At 40.5% G+C, this 17,763-nt stretch overlaps 1 protein-coding gene and 1 pseudogene across 3 annotated transcripts in view; both read left to right on the top strand.

The window, feature by feature from the left end:
* LOC128589234 (glutamine synthetase-like) overlaps nucleotides 1-9,032 on the top strand; it is a 159,103-nt pseudogene extending 150,071 nt beyond the window's left edge.
* An 831-nt stretch (nucleotides 9,033-9,863) lies between these two features.
* Nucleotides 9,864-17,763, top strand: part of TERB2 (telomere repeat binding bouquet formation protein 2) — a 30,991-nt gene continuing 23,091 nt past the window's right edge. For 2 of the 3 annotated variants that reach the window (XM_053596195.1, XM_053596194.1), the window contains exons 1-4: nucleotides 9,864-10,168; nucleotides 11,199-11,338; nucleotides 13,489-13,550; nucleotides 16,836-16,921. In XM_053596195.1, coding sequence (XP_053452170.1) covers nucleotides 9,912-10,168; nucleotides 11,199-11,338; nucleotides 13,489-13,550; nucleotides 16,836-16,921 — 545 coding nt within the window. In that variant the 5' untranslated portion in view covers nucleotides 9,864-9,911. The remainder of the gene's footprint in view (nucleotides 10,169-11,198; nucleotides 11,339-13,488; nucleotides 13,551-16,835; nucleotides 16,922-17,763) is intronic. The other variant, XM_053596196.1, reaches the window with a different exon arrangement.

Raw genomic sequence — 17,763 nt, forward strand, 5'->3', positions numbered from 1 at the left:
TGGCCTGAGAAACTGGGGACCTGTTTGGTGTGGTGGGGCTAAGTGGCTCTGTCTTGTTTTCAGCTGGTCTCTGTCCGACCCTAGTGAAACAGTTACTCTGGGTTGAAGTCTCAGCTGTGGAGAAATACCAGCAATTAAGTCACCCTGTCCCCCACAGGTAACAATTGGAAAAGGAAAATCAAACCTTCCTACAACCACATACCAAGGGCACCACTTGGATAGTCCTCGGGCGATTGGCTCAGTTCAAAAGATCCAAATCAATTGTCTCAGTCAGCACCTGTCTCATGTGGGAGAGTTTAAAAGGTCTCTGGCAACTGGATCACAGGGGTCTGCTGACAACTCAAATATGACTTGCTCCGGTGCTCTGTGAAGTCAGGAGGACCCACCCAGCAAATAGATTAGTCTGGGAAGGTTGTTGCCTACTTCTCCACCTTGCACCTTTGTCACCCCCAGTCACTGATAACCCCACAGGGCTGTCACCCAATTGCCTCCAATGAGCAGATATTCCAGGGGTTTGCACCTGCCTTAATCACAAGGAGATCTATGTCTGCTCAGCCAGGCTGCTGTTCTCTGCATCTATCTGGCAGGGGGAGGTGAGGCCTGACAACCTCGGGAGGCTGGGGCTGTTCACTCAGTTCCAGCCCCACCCCTGATTGATGTTACTGACAGAACAGAACAACTTTGCAGGAATTTGTTTCTGCCTCTGCTAAATTCCCCTGCAGAAGAGAAGCTGTTTTGATTTCCCAGAACCTGTGCCTCAGGCCCTGTCTGTTCTGCCGTATGGGCTCAGCTGTAGTTTGTATTCACAGCATGGCTACCTGTCAGTTCCAGCCTCTGCCTGCCCTCCTTTGTTTAAACTGATGGTCCCCTGGGGGCCGGGTGAGTCTTAGGCTCAGTAGAGCGGTACTCTGGGTCAGCCCTGCCCTGGGAATCACCCGGCTCTGTGCATGCATTTTCTAGTCCCCACGATCCACCCTGGCCAGTACCGCCTCAGGCAAACCCTCTACTCACGGGGCCTGCATTTCCGTCCCAGATCTGTTCTGCGGCGGTTGCCACCTGAGAAGATGCCCAGCCTCCTCTGGTTGCCCAGAGAGACAGGGAGTGTGACTTCGAAATATCCAGGAGTGAGCCCTACTGTTGCCAAAAATGGCTGCTGTTTTGCGCCTCGGGGCACCACTGCTCTGGTGTGGTTCTTTCTCAGCCGACTGTCCTCTCCTCACTCCTTTTGTTTGTATCCTTGGGGTCGTAACTCACCTCAGCAGGGTTGATGTGCATTCTTCAACCTTCTCTCTTGGTGCAGCTCTAATCCACCAAGTTACTTGCTAATTTTCTGTCCTTTAACTCTCCTTCTGGATGGGAGCCTCTGTGGAAAGCTGGCTGCTGTCAGCCATCTTGTCCTTGGATCGAATTCATCAATTTCTTGAGACAACATTAGAACTACTCTTTGGAATTCAATTTCTATCTTTTCTTCCATTCTATTTATCTTATTTGCAATCCATATTCTGAATTCAACTTCTGACATTGCTGCCATTTGTCTATGCATGGCATCTTCAGTTGTATCTCCTTTGTCATTTCTTGGGGGAGTTGATCCACTCTGGTTATTCATGTTGCCAGAGTTCTTCTTTTGGGTCCACACCTTGTTTATTAGAACTGGTAGAGTGAGATTGAATTGGGGTTCCCAGGTAGTAGAGATAGCCTCTTACCAAAGCGCTAGGCTTTGTAATTGTGGCTTATTTCCTACAACCTTATAAAGGTCCCTTTCAGAATTTTGCCTAGAGACTCTGAAGACCTATTTGGTGAGATAGCTCAATCTAGCTCTGTTTTGATATCAGCCAACCTCTACCCTATCCTAAGAAGCCACAGTATTAGGTTTAGGTCTCAACTGTGAAGAGATACAAACAGCTTCAGCCCCCAGCCCCCACCCTTCAGTTCTTTTCTGCTACAGAACTTCAAATGTCAACCTCGGAATGTCCCTGAGTGGACAGCCCCAGACACGAGTTCCAATTAAATTGTTTCAGGCAATGCAAACCCTGATCAACAGAGAGGGGTTCAAGGGTCTCCAACAGCACAATTGGAGCCAGGGATCCACACTCTTACCCACCAGACTCCGTCCACACTGTTGTCTGCTTCTCTGCTCACAGGCCCAGTTGGAGCCAGGGGCTATGCCCCTGCCCATTGGTCTCAGTTCACACCCAGCTAGCCTCTGCTTGCCAGACCAGTTGGAGTCAGGGGACCATGCCTCCGCCTGCCTGTCTCAGTCCACTGCCTGTCAATCCTCTGTTTGCAGGCTCTGTTAGAGTCAGGGCATTGCACCCCACCTGCAGGTCTCAGTCCTCACCCCATAAGCCTCTGCTCACCAATCCCACTGGAGACAGGGGATCACACCCAAGCTCTCGGGTCTTGGTTCACACCCAGCAAGCCATTGCTCAAGGGTTCTGTTGGAATCAGGGGACCATGCCCATGCTCTCAGGTCTCAGTCCACACCTAGCAAGCCTCTGCTTGCAGGCCCAGCAGGGGCTGGGGTCCAGCCCTGTCTGCTGAACTCAGTCCACAAGGGCAACCACTCTTCCGCTGTGGGTGCCATCAGAGCTGTGGGTTCTGTACTCCATCCCACCTGATGCAGCCCAAACTGAGGGTCAACACCACCACTGGCTGTGCATAGTCATAGCCAGGGGACTGCTCCTCCTCCCTCTGAGTGTCTCTTTTTTCCCCCACCCTCTTTCTTCCCCATTAGTTACAGATTCCATTCTAATGGTTGGCGGTCCAAACTATGCTCAGATCTCTCAGGACAAGACCAAACACCCTATGCTCTGCAGGGGGAAGAACTTCAGACCACCATGTGAAGGAGAAGGGTGGACTGGGAGTTTGGACTTGTGGGGGAAAATATCTGTTCGTTTATATGCCTGGTGGGGTGGTGTCTGGATTCATAAGTGAGATCTCCCTGGAGAAAGAGACCTGGAGTTTAGCAGCTCTCTCCAGCAAGGTGAAATGAGACGTCTTTTATTCCCTGCTCATTTGCAGATAGCATGCGGCAGGCCTCCTGCTTGGGGAAGGGGTCTCCCATCCTCTAGTCAATAGGCTTTGTACCTGTAATTTGTTTTCTTGAATGCTCTCCTTGGAGTTATAGCTTGCCAACTTCTTTCTTGGCTCAGCTCCCCACATTTGGCTTCATAGAGTCAAATTCCGTCCAGTTTTTCTTCCTCTGCTCAGGACCCTCTGCCAAGGACCTTTATTTTCCTGTGCTCTCCATCTGCATAATATTCCCTTTTATACATTCTACCCTGGTCCCTGAAGTAGACAGCTATTATTTTTTTCCTGTCCAGCTTTCACTCCTTGTTTAACTTCTTTAGATAAAATTCTCCTAAGTTGATATGCTTTGTTGATTATTTTAAAAAATTAAATTATAAAATACATTTAGAATAGTGTAGGTAATATATATGTGCACTGTTTTTTAGAAAATAATACAAAAAGACCAAACACTCATTAACTAACCACCTACCTTTGGAAATAGAATAGTAACAAAATCTTTCTTTGAAGGCTCCTTTGTGCCTCCCCTAGCCCTGAAGAAATCATTATTTTATATTTTGTTTGTAACATTTTTCTTTTTAAAAGTAATTCATAAGTATGTTTTTTCAACAAATTTATTATTTCATTTTTTTATACGTATGTATCCCTACAAGTATAGTTTTGTTCTGCCTCTTTTTTGAACTTTAAATCAATGGCATAATGTTGTATGTCTTCCTTGACATTAAAAAATTTTTTTAATTATATTATATTCCATTGTAATTCCAAATTGTTGTACAAAAATACAAAAATTTAAATATCCAGTCTATTGTTGATAGATAAGTAGTTTCTAGATTTTTTTTCTTGTTTTGTTATTGTTTCCATAATCATTCTTGTATATGTGGACTGGTACATATGTGCCTAGAAGCAAGATTTTCTCTATGTATGTATATGTGATAAATTCTGGGTCATAATGTGTATACATCTTTAAGTTTGTGATGCCGAATTGTTAGTCAAATTGACAGTGCAGATTTACAGTCCCACTAGTAGTGAGAATACCTATTAATTTACGTCTTTGCCAACTCAATTATTACCAATAAGGTGGGTACATAATTGTATCTCTTTGTGGTTTTAGTTTACATTTCCCTAATTAGTACTATGGTTGAGCATCTTTTTATAAGTTTATTGGTAATTTGTGGTTCCTCTGCTATGAAAGCCTATTCAGGTATTTACCCATTTTTCTATTGGATTGTTTGTTTCTTTCTTTGATTCACAGGGTTACTTACATAGTCTGGATACCAATACTGTGTCAGTTATTTGCCCTGCAAGTATTTTCCCCTATTTTGTGACTTGTGCCTTCACTCTAATTATGGTGAATTTGATGAAGAGAAGTTTGTCATTTTAATGTAGTCAAATTCATATATCTTTTCTATCATGGTTAATACTTCTTGTGCCTCATTAAAAAAAAAAAAATCCTTCCTGTCTGGGCACAGTGGCTCATTTCTGAAATCCTGGCACTCTGGGAGGCTGAGGCAAGAGGATTTTTTGAGGTCAGGAGTTCAAGATCAGCCTGAGCAAAGTGAGACCCCCCCATTAAAAATAAAAATATTAGTTGAGGGTGGTAGCATTGTGCCTGTAGTCCTAGCTACTTGGGAGGCTGAGGCAGGAGTTTGAGCCTAGGAGTTTGAGGTTGCTGTGAGCTAGGCTAATGCCACGGCACTCTAGCCTGACAGAGTGCTAAACAACAATGACAACTCCAACCAAAAAATAGCCGAGTGTTGTGGCGGGCACCTGTAGTTCCAGCTACTTGGGAGGCTGAGGCAAGAGAATTGCTTAAGCCCAAGAGTTTGAGGTTGCTCTGAGCTGTGATGCCACAGCACTCTACTGAGGGCAACATAGTGAGACTCTGTCTCAAAAAAAAATAATAATAATAATAACAAGTATTATTTCAGGAAAACCCTGGGAAAACTGCTTCCCAAACTGAGGAGGAGTAGACAGTTTGAGTGCATTAAGAGGAAGAGTTGACAGACCAAAGAATGACTCAGACAAGTCCAGCTTGACCGGTTAGATGAGTTTCTTGTGCCTGTTCCTGGGAAGCACAGGAGCTTCTTGCTAGCAAAATACCCATCTGCCTACCCTGTGGTGTTGCTTTAAATCTCTTCCCAATGAATAAAGCAAAATTTTTACATTGTATTGCTGCTTGTTCGCAGTGAAACAAATCATACAGGCACAGACCATCATCATAAGCTGTCAGGCAACCAATGTTAATGATATTACAATTTTCCACTAGGTGGGGATTTCAGTATTACGATTAGCTAAAGGACACTATTGGTCAACCAAAGTAGCTCGAAAGCAAGCAGGGACAGTATAAACCAGCTGTTTAAAGATAAGAAAGTACATCAAAAATACATTACTGGTATCTGATGAAACTAAAAACTTCTGCACAGCCAAAAATACAGTAAGTAAAGCAAGCAGACAGCCCTCAGAATGGGAGAAGATATTTGCAGGTTGTCTTCAACAAAGGTTTAATAACCAGAATCCACAGAGAACTCAAAAGTATTAGCAAGAAAAGAACAAGTGATCCCATCTCAGGGTGGGCAAGGGACTTGAAAAGAAATTTCTCTAAAGAAGACAGGCACACAGCCTACAGACACATGAAAAAATGCTCATCATCCTTAATCATCAGAGAAATGCAAATCAAAACCACTTTGAGATATCATCTAATTCCAGTAAGATTAGCCCACATCACAAAATCCCCAAACCAGAGATGTTGGTGTGGATGTGGAGAAAAGGAAACACTTCCGTACTGCAGATGGGAATGCAAACTAATACGTTCCTTTCGGAAAGATGTTTGGAGATCACTTAAGAGATCTAAAAATAGACCTGGCATTCGATCCTTTAATTCCTCTGCTAGGTATATATCCAGAAGACCAAAAATCACTTTATAACAAAGATATTTGCACCAGAATGTTTATTGCAGCCCAATTCATAATTGCTAAGTCATGGAAGAAGCCCAAGTGCCCATGGAGCCATGAATGGATTAATAAATTGTGGTATATGTACACCATGGAATATTATGCAGCCTTAAAAAAGATGTTGACTTTACCTCTTTCATGTTTACATGGATGGAGCTGGAACATATTCTTCTTAGCAAAGTATCTCCAGAATGGAAGAAAAAGTATCCAATGTACTCATCCCTACTATGAAACCAATTTATAACCCAACTATAGCCCAAGAAGAGGGAGAGGGAGGAGAGGATGGGGAGAAGAGGATGGGTGGAGAGAGGGTAATTGGTGAGAACACACCTACAGTACATTTTACAAGGGTACATGTTAAATTTACCAAGTGTAGAGTATAAATGTCTTAACACAATAACTAAGAAAATGCAGTGAAGGCTATGTTAATCAGGTTGATGAAAATATTTCAAATGGTATATAAAACCAGCATATTGTACCCCATGATTGCATTATGTACACAGCTATGATTTAATAAAATAAAATAAAATAAAATAAAATAAAATAAAATAAAATAAAATAAAGATAAGAAAGTGCTGAGGCACTGTAGAAAGCGCTGGGTACTTTTCCAGGGGCCTAATAGTTATCCTGGTACCTGCTAAATATACTTTGTTACAATTTTGCCAAGCACTTTCATGTACCTAAAACATAATTTCAGGGCAGCACCTGTGGCTCAAAGGAATAGGGTGCCAGCCCCATATGCTGGAGGTGGTGAGTTCAAACCCAGCACTGGCCAAAAAAACAAAACCAAAAACATAATTTCAAGACATAAAGCAAAAATTAAAAAATATAGAAGAAGAAATTGATAAATCCACAAAGTATGGGGTTTTTACACAACTTCTCAGTAACTGAAGAATTAGACAAGATGATTAAAAAACTTGACCCAATGAACGTAGGAAGTTAGGCAATTAAATTTGTGAACTCATCCTAGAGAAAAAGGGTTACATACATTATTGCTGAATATCACTAGGGTCCTTGGGAAGGTATGCACTGACACCAGTGTTCAGTTCACTCTTCAAAGCGATTTTGGAACTCTTTTCCTGGGATGGTTATCAGAGCTGTCATTGTATGAGGCTGAACAATTAGTTTGCAAACTCATTCTAGAGAAATTGTTTTGAAGGGTAGACTAGGCACTAGCCTATAAGCATAGCTTCCCAAAGGGGGTACTTCAAAGGTGATGGTAGTGATATTCAGCAATGAGATATGTAGTAGCACTTTTTCTAGGGTAAGTTCACAAACTTAATTGTCATACCCCATATAGGGAACATTGTACCCAATACCTTGGAATGTCTAACAGCTTTAGAGTATTCTTTTTAAACATACACAAGACAATGATCATACAATTTAGTCATATGAAAAATGTCAACCAATTTTGAAGGATTATAATCACATAGACCATACTCTTGGACATATTATGCATATAAATCAGAAATCAATACCAAGATAACTAGAAAATCATATATATTTGGAAATTTGAAAATATTTTGTGTTGAACAATAAGAAAAAATGACATCTCAAAAACACATGGCACACAGTTTAAAAGGAAACGTATAGCCTCAAATGCACAGATTAGGAGAAAAAAAGGATGAAAACCAGTCATCCATTTCAAGTAATCAGAAAAACAACAGTAATTTAAAACTAAGACAAGTGGAAAGAAATTATAAAGAGCTAAAATTAATGACACAGAAAAGAAATACATTAATATAAAGAAAGTGACAACAATATCAAAAATTTGTTCTTTAGCAAAGGCTAATAAAATTGACAAACCTCGAGAGTCAAGGATGGGAGAAGAGTAGGGCGTTTGAGCAGCATATCGGCCTGCTCTCCTCTCTTCACCTCGTTCTCGCAGCCTGCCTGCCCATCCGCCCTCCTGCTAGCCGCCCAGAACATCCTCCACCATGGCCACCTCAGCAAGTTCCCACTTAAACAAAGGCATCAAGCAGGTGTATATGTCCCTTCCTTGGGGCGAGAAAGTCCAAGGCATGTATATGGATTGATGATACGGGAGAAGGTCTACGCTGCAAGACCCGCACCCTGGACTGTGAGCCCAAGTGTGTAGAAGAGTTACCTGAGTGGAATTTTGATGGCTCTAGTACTTTACAGTCTGAAGGCTCCAACAGTGACGTGTATCTCGTGCCTGCTGCATGTTCCGGGACCCCTTCCGCAAGGACCCCAACAAGCTGGTGTTCTGTGAAGTTTTCAAGTATAATCGAAAGCCTGCAGAGACCAATGTTAGGCACACCTGTAAGTGGATAATGGGCATGGTGAGCACCCAGCACCCCTGGTTTGGAATGGAGCAGGAATACACACTGATGGGGACAGATGGGCACCCCATTCAGTTGGCCCGCCAATGCCTTCCCTGGGCCCCAGGGTCCTTATTACTGTGGTGTGGAGCAGACAGAGCCTATGGCAGGGATACTGTGGAGGCTCACTACCGATTCTGCTTGTATGCTGGAGTCAAGATTGCTGGGACTAATGGCGAGGTCATGCCTGCCCAGTGGGAATTCCAAATTGGTCCCTGTGAAGGAATCAGCATGGGAGATCATCTCTGGGTGGCTCGTTTTATCTTGCATTATGTGTGTGAAGACTTTGGAGTGATAGCAACCTTTGATCCCAAGCCCATTCCTGGGAATTGGAATGTGCAGGTTGCCACACCAACTTCAGCACCAAGGCCATGTGGGAGGAGAACGGTCTGAAGTACATTGAGGAGGCCATTGAGAAACTAAGCAAGTGGCACCAGTACCACAATGGCGCCTACGATGCCAAGGGGGGCCTGGACAATGTCCAGCGCCTAACTGGATTCTACAAAACCTACAACATCAATGACTTTTCCACTGGTGTAGCCAACCGTAGTGCCAGCATCTGCATTCCCTGGACTGTCGGCCAGGAGAATAAGGGCTACTTTGAAGACTGTTGTCCCTCTGCCAACTGTGACCCCTTTCGGTGACGGAAGCCCTCATCCTCATGTGACTTCTCAATGAAACTGGCGACGAGCCCTTCCAGTACAAAAACTAAATGGACTGGACTTCCAGCCATTGAGCCCCTTCTGGTTCTCCATCCCACTCCAAATGATACCCCCTCTCCCAGTTGTCCCTACTGTAACTCAAAAGGGTGGAATATCAAGTTCTTCACACTTGATCTTAGCCAAAAGGCCGAGAAGCGATAAGTTCTTATTTTTATTCCTCAAAAAAAAAAAAAAAATTGGCAAACCTCAGATGAGACTAAGAAATAAAAAGAAGGCACAAATAACCATTACCAAAAATAATAAAAAAAAGAACTATGACTAGACAGCCTTGCAGACATTAGAAAAAGATAATAAAAGATTCTATGAACAACCTTAATTTTGAAATTTTACATTAAAAAGACCAAACACCAAACAAATCTAACATCACAACTGATGTTGTGAAACTGTAAAAGAAAAACATGAGAATTTTGAGAAAAACAGAAACCTAGACACGTGGTATTTGACTATATTAAAGAAATACCTTTTTAAGTGCGATAATGTTATCATAGTTGTGTTTTTAAAAAAAAGTCCCCATCATCTTTCAGAGATTCAAGAGCAACATTTATAGATGAAATGATAAAACGAGTTTTGCTACAAAATAATATTTGACGCTACAGAATCTGGACATACGCAATACCTTTGTTAATACTTAGGATTTCAAACGCTCAAGCCCCAGTGACCGTCCTGTCCTGGGTCCGGGTGGCAGGCCCCAAACCACTGGGAGAACTAGTCAGCGCAGCTAGGTAGCCACCCGCTTTCCTCCGAGTGCCTCAGGCCTTTCCCGCCCATTGCTCCTGGGGACCAATCATGGAACTGCTATCGGACGTGGGACCAATCAGCAATCTCGGCTCTGGAACCCCGCTCTACGGCCTCGCGCGTTAGGCGGCGCCATGTTTCAAGGGCAGAGCGGTTGGTTCTGCGGCAGCGTCAGCAAGGAGCTGAGGCAGTTCTGGGGTAGGAAGTTGAGTGGAAGGGTGGGTGAGGCGGCGAAGGCAGCCTCCCACCTCCCTCTGGTGCCTGTATTCCAAGGTGCCTCGTGTTCTCACTCTGCTCTTGCCTCCACAGTGGCGGAAGGGGGAACGATCAGTGACTCGCAGGCAGCCGATTTCTTGTTCAGCTCGGATGCTTCACACCCAGACACGCTGAGGTACCTGAGCGCCGCTCGGCAGTGCCTCTTGTGTCATCATGAGCCCGGCGTAGGGGATGGAAATTGCAGCGCACTAGTAAATGTTGATGATAGGGTGAGGCCGGGGATGAGCAGGCTTTCAGTCCCAGATGTGCGTCGTGGTGGTGATGGGGGAATCGATAGCTCGCCCCGCCACGGTGGGGGGCCTTCTGCGTGGCCTGCAGACCCCTTTCCCAATTCCTGCGCCTGCTTCCAGCTGTCTCTAGACATTAGACTCCACATCGAAACCAAATCTCCTCAGATTACCCCTCCTACCTGCACCGGGTCCTGTGTTCCCCAAACTTGAAATCTTCCCAGTCTCTTTTGAAGAGACTCTCATAGCCCAAATGAGTCCAAGTAATTGCTTTTCATCCTCACTGCCGTTAACCTAGTAGCTCTTGAATTACAGTCATTTTCTAAGAGGTAACTCTGCCTCTAGTCTGTCCCCGTCACAATGCTATTCAATTTCCTTTACAAAGCGGAGATGGGATCACGGCTCTTCCAGCCTCCCTCTCCCACTTCCCTGCTGCTTAACTACAGATGCAGAGCTTGGCTAGCACCTACCTTCCTGCACATCTTCCTCTAATGTCCTTCTCCTTGTCTCCACCTACAGGAAAGATGTTGCCTTCTTTCTGTACGTGAAGGCCACCTGCCCACTCCCTCCCTCAGAATTAATTGATCCCTCTTCATAATGGTGACCTTGGGTAAAGCAGTCACGGTGTCTCTCAATTCGTTGTTGATGTTTGCAGTTAACAGTACTGTTACGTCAAGTTTCCTAATTCATTTAATCATTAACCAAGGCTCTAAAGGTGAGACATGCCTAGATTTAGGCTCTCAAACTAATAACTGAAGCCATGCATTTTTACTTCCTTGCCAGAAAAAAAAAAGCACAGTGTAAGTGTATCCTTTAATGTAATCACACCCTACTTCCAGTCATGTATTCATTCTTTTGAAAGGTTGAATACATCCCTATTTATATCATAACCTAAAATACATCCTTTCTTTCTCCTAGAATATACCAGAGCCTTGAGTACATAGAAGACAATGCTACAGTTTTTCATGCCTACTATCTCTCTGCAGTAGCTAAAGCTGAAATTAAAAACTCGGTGGCTTTAGGTCATTTCATTCTTCCTCCTGAATGCCTGCAAAAAGGTTAGCAAAGATCATTCAGATATTCCCTGTTTGACAGCCAAATTCAACTTTACTGATCTTTGTTCTCAGTTGGAGATTTTTGAGTTTTGCTATCTAAATAAATGTAATATTTAATTTGGATCAGATTGCTTTAGATGTATATCCTGGCATTGTTTATTGATCATTCACACATTCATTGAGCTCCTCTTGTGTGCCAGGTTTCAACCCAGTTGCCAAAGATTAATTCAGTGGTGAATAAGACAGATGCAGATCTTGCCTTCACAGTGTTCACAGGCTAGGATCCAGCGTTACTAGCTTAGTCACCTTTAACAAGTTACTGAACTTCTCCCAAGTTGTTCTGAGGATAAAATGAGATGATATATTAAGGTGTCTGATATGTGAGTATTTAATAAAAGTGTTCTTTGCTAGTTTTAAATGTCTTTTTTATTTTTCTAAATTGTTTTCTTCTGATATTTAAAGATTGGTTATGATAATAAACCCATATATTTGTATTTTTCTTTATACATTTGATAGTACTTTCACATTAACTTATTCGGCAACCCTATGAAGTAGGAAGAACAAGTAAATAAAGAAACTGTTTCTAAAATTGGCTTTTAGTTTTCCCTGCTTGGAACATGCTTTACTGTCCTGTTCATCTGTACAAATACTACCTATCTTTTCTGGGCTAACTTTATCCCATTTTTGTAGGTCATGCATGAGTTTTTGATGTTTAGCTTATTTATTCAATAGGCACATGTCTATCTCCAGAAAGACATACTGAAGCTGATTACAGATTCCCAGTGAGGAGAGTATTCAAAACAAAACAAAACAAAACTTGGAAAATTGCTTTCATAAAAGAGCATTTAGAAACCCCAGGTGAAGGTTACAATGGCATACCTCTGTAGACTCAGCTACTTGGGGGACTGAAGTGGGAGATCCCTTGAGCCTAGAAGTTTGAGTTTAGCATGGGCAATACAATGAGACTTGTATCAAGAAAATTTAATTTTTTTAAAGAAAAAACTTTAGAGATTATGTTTCTTCCAAAGTTGATGTCCTGGTGAGATCTAGTTATAACACTGTATTGTTCTGAGTGCTTACCCAAATAAATTAATTACTAGATAGGAGAATGATTTATTAAAAAACTATTTGCACCAATGAATACCCACCTTCAAGGAAACTTGTAAAATGGCCATTTGGTCTGATTTTTTTTTTTGTAGAGACAGAGTCTCACTGTACCGCCCTCGGTACAGTGGTGCCGTGGTGTCACACGGCTCACAGCAACCTCTAACTCTTGGGCTTACGCGATTCTCTTGCCTCAGCCTCCCGAGTAGCTGGGACTACAGGCGCCTGCCACAACACCCAGCTATTTTTTTGTTGCAGTTTGGCCGGGGCTGGGTTTGAACCCGCCACCCTCGGCATATGGGGCTGGCGCCCTACTCACTGAGCCACAGGCGCCGCCCATTTGGTCTGATTTTTAATTATCATTCCTGTCTTCAAGTTTAGCATCTTATATTAACAGGTATTTAATTTTTTAAAAACTTATTTAAAGGAAAATGTTTTCCTTTTAAAAACTAAAAAGAATACTTTTAAAATCTCCCTATAGCAATATTGTCTAGTAGACATATGTGATGCAAATAGGAGCCACATATAGATTTTAATGTTTCTCATGGTCACATTAAAAAGAATAAAAAATAACTGGGCAAAGTGGTACATACCCATGATCCCAGCTGCTTGGAAGGCTGAGATTGGAGGATCCCTTGAATCCAAGAGTTGGAGGCTGTACTGTGCTATGATCCTGCCTGTGAACAGCCACTGCCACTTTGCCACTGCACTTCAACCTGGGCAACATAGTGAGAACCCCTCTCTTAAAAAAAAAAAAAAGGTAAAATTAATTTTAAGACTATAGGATATATATTCCAGCAGGAAAAATCTATAATAATGATTATCATAATGTATTGGCATCATCTGGAGAGTTTGTTAGAAATGCAAATTCCTGAGCTCCTCCTCACGGATCTGATTGAATAGGAATGTGCATTTTAACAAGTATTTTAGGTGACTTTGATGCAAATGCAATAATACTGGCCTAGGAATTTGAGACTTTAAGCAAACTTTAGGAGATTCTACAAAGTTACTTTTTAAAAAATAGTATTGGATTTATTTTTCTCAAACAGAAATAAGAAGAAAAATTGGTAGTTTTATTTGGGAACAAGACCAACATTTTCCAGTAGAAGAGGTAAGAGTAATGAAGGTACTTGGTTAGAATCTACAGTTTCAAATTTTTTTGAAAGCAATGTAATATTAAAAATGTTTTCTTGTGGCTCAGCGCCCGTAGCACAGTGGTTACGGCACCGGCCACATGCACGGAGGGCCAGCTAAACAACAATGACAACTGGAACAACAAAAAAATAGGTGGGCATTGTGGTGGGTGCCTGTAGTCCCAGCTACTTGGGAGGCTGAGGCAAGAGACTCGCTTAAGCCCAAGAATTTGAGGTTGCTCTGAGCTGTGATGCCACAACACTCTACTGAGGGTGACATAAGTGAGACTCTGTCTCAAAAAAAAAAAAAAAAGTTTACTTATGACATGTGACTAGCACCAATGAGCCAGATTAAGGAATTTAAAGAGTGTGCTTTTATTTGGTATTATTTGATTTGACATTGTTTTGACAGTAACATATTAGTAAAATTGAGGCATTTTTATATAAATAAAATTATTCACATAAGAAACTTGAAACTTTGCTTCTGTCAGTATTATTAAGGGAATAGCAAGTGCTCTTTACTAATTCTTTACTGCCAGTGTAGGCTTCTAATTAATTTATGTGCCATGCCATTTGTTAAGTGTTTTGAGTGATACCCCTCAATAAATGTGTATAATACTAGAAATCGGAAGCTTTATAGTTTTTGCCATCCTGCCTCAGATTTACCTATGTTTTTGACTTACTTGAAAATCTTTATGCAATAGCTAAATTTGGGATAATTTGAACATTAATAAAAATAATGACAGTAATGGATTATAATATAGTAAGTAAAAAAAGAACCCATGGGTCCATAGTGGATATTCCAAAAGAAGAAGGAAAGAAAAAAAGGGGAAGAATAGAAGGGAAAAGAAAGGAAAGAAGGAAGGGAAGAGTAGAATAAGGAACATTTTTCTTTACAGAAGAATAGCAGCTAACAAATATAGAAAGAAAGACAAAATGGAAAATCTCCATTTTTCAACCCCCAATATAATAATTGATATAGGCAAAGGTCATTAATAGATGCTTAAACTTACCACCTACTGATTACATATTAATTACAAAGGTAGGCTGGATATAGTGGTTCACACCTGTAATCCTAGCACTTTGGGAGGCCAAGGCTGGAGGATCACTTAAGCCTAGGAGTCCAAGACCAGATTGGGCAATAGTGAGACTCCATTTCTACAAAAAAATATAAAAATTAGATGCCTGCAACCACAAGTTAGAGGCAGGAGGATCACTTGAGACCAGGAGTTTGAGCTGCAGTGAGCTACAATTGTGCCACTGCATTACCCTGGGAGACAGAGAGAGACTTTGCCTTAAAAAAAAAAAGAAGACAAAAATACAAAGAGAAGCAATGTACCTTTTCAATGGAGAAATCTGACAGATAACACTTAAACAACTGATCAAATTCAGTATCACCAATATTGAAATAACTTCTCATTATTTCACTCTGATATGGTATCATAAGTAAACAATATTATCTTCATAGTATTTTTTTCAAAAGCTTTATTTTTTTATTTATTTTTCCTTTTATTTATTTATTTTTTTGAGACAGTCTCAAGCTGTCACCCTTGAGTGCTGTGGTGTAATAGCTCACAGTAACCTCAAACTCTTGGGCTTAAGCAATTCTCAGCCTCCCAAGTAGCTGGGACTACAGGCACCCACCACAATGCCTGGCTATTTTTTGATTATAGTTGTCATTGTTGTTTGGCAGGTCCAGGCTGGATTTGAACACACCAGCTCTAGTGTATGTGGTTGGCGCCCTAGCCGCTGAGCTACAGGCACCGAGCCATTGTTTCAAAAGCTTTAAATGGAATTCAGTTATGACTTAACAATCTGACAAATCCAGATTATGAACCATATCACAAGACAGCGAACTGGCCTGGACTCTAAAACAGTCAGTCAAAAAGGCAAAAGGACTGTTTTAGACTAAGAGAAATAGTGATGTATAAACTTTGATTAGATTCTGAATTTTTTAAACAAAAACGTATAAAAGGCATTTTGAGGACAACTGGGAAAATTTAACAATGAACTGTATTGGGTGTTACTGAATTAAGTTTAATTTTCTTAATTGTGATAGTGGTATTGTAAAGATAAAAGATGTATATATATTTTAATGAAATGAATGCTAGGTGTTAAGGAGTGGAAATGTCAAGATATCTGTAAATGTTTTCAAATGGTATAGCAAAAATACAAAGAGAGAAGAGACACTTAAGGTGGTGAAAATGTTAACACTTTGTGAATCTAGGTGAAAGACATACAATACTTGATGTACTATTCTTTAACATTTTGGTAAGTTTGAAAATTTTCACAATAAAAAGTTAGGGAGAAAATCATTAAAATATGTCCAAAGCCAACCAATTAGCTTATATATTGTGTATTCCTTTAATTAATTTTTTTCTTCCCAAAGTATTATTATCTGAAAATAATAGTTCTTTCAGTAGTATTTTTGGCTAAAACGCAATAGCATTTTGCACGAGGGACCAATGTATCTAATCCTTGACTTGTTAACTGTTTCCAAAGACATATGTGGTGATAGAATTTAGAGCTTAAAGAGCTCTTAAAGATGATTAATTATTCAGTTTTATAAATAATAAAACTGAGTAAAGGGAAGGTAAAGACCTGTTTTAGTTCATATAAGTAAATATTAGCAAAATGAAAACAAATTTTCTCAACTCCAACCCAATCCAACGTTTTCTCTACTAAAAAAATTAGTGTAACATGCTTGTATTGACTATTAACTCTAGGAATTATATTATTATATAATAAGCATATTTTTAAATTATTGAGTGATATTGAATATTAGCCAATTATAATAATGTAACTGTAGATATTTAAGTGGATGGTATTTCATCAAATGACAATGCCAAGGGTAAATATGGGGGGCATTGTTATTCTTCTTAGTGGATTTATGGCCTAAAGAAGAAAATTTCCTAATAGTATATGTAATATGGTAAAAGTAATATGTCAAATATGGTAAAAGAAATGTGACCACATTAGAGCAAATTTCAAAAATTGAAAAGAGGATAAAATCAAAGTTTTACTTATCTTTGGTAATTAAAGAATTCTTTCTTTATGTATCTCTACAAATGTATAGTATAGTTAGTTGTGTGTGTATATTGTTTTAAGTTTTCCCCACCAAACTAGATTGAAAGAATTGATAAACGTATAAAGAATTGATATATATTTTAACAGATTACTTTTTCCCTTTTTTTAAAAAAAATATTGATTGGATCATTGATGTGCCAATTTTTAAAAAATGTGGTTTCTTTTGCCATACACAGGATGATGAAGTAACACCAAATGAAATAAAGACCCTCAGGGAAAATAGTGAAGTACCAACAAAGCACATAAAAGAATTATCCAACAGGTATTAAATCAATATACTTCACTGATATTTAATTCAATGTAGACATCTGTGAGCACTGTGTGCTTATCTCTTTTAATTTTCACAGTCTCTCTCTGAGATTGATATTATCATTATCACCATTCCTATTTGCTCTTTTTAGAGAAAGAGATCTAAGATTAGAAAGATTGGGCGGCGCCTGTGGCTCAGTCGGTAAGGCGCCGGCCCCATATACCGAGGGTTGCTGGTTCAAACCCGGCCCCGGCTGAACTGCAACCACAAAAAAAAAAAAAATAGCCGGGCGTTGTGGCGGGCGCCTGTAGTCCCAGCTACTCGGGAGGCTGAGGCAAGAGAATCGCTTAAGCCCAGGAGCTAGAGGTTGCTGTGAGCTGTGTGAGGCCACGGCACTCTACCGAGGGCCATACAGTGAGACTCTGTCTCCACAAAAAAAAAAAAAAAAAAAAAAAGATTAGAAAGATTAAGTAATTTCCCTTAAGTCATAGAAAATTTTGTTAAGCTGGGGAGAAGAAAGATTTGAACTGGGTCACTCAAATTCCAGAGCCCATGCATTTAACTACTATGCTATAATAATCTCTCCAGAAAGAAAACAGGGATTTTATGTATAATTGTTAAATTATTTTTTAAATACATTTTGTTAAATAGGAAGAAAATACCCTAAATATTAGCAGTTCTAATAAAATTAGTTCTGAGTGATTTCCTCCCTCTTTCCAAATTGTTTATATGTAATTACTTCAGTTTAAGAAATTAATCTTAAAAAGACAGACAGACATGGACTTGTCATTATGTTAGGGCCAATCTATGAAAGGCTTCCTCCTTTGAGACTTTTGTAGTACATGATCTAGTCT

Source organism: Nycticebus coucang, chromosome 6, assembly GCF_027406575.1.
Source record: "Nycticebus coucang isolate mNycCou1 chromosome 6, mNycCou1.pri, whole genome shotgun sequence".
Taxonomy (NCBI): Eukaryota; Metazoa; Chordata; class Mammalia; order Primates; family Lorisidae; genus Nycticebus; species Nycticebus coucang.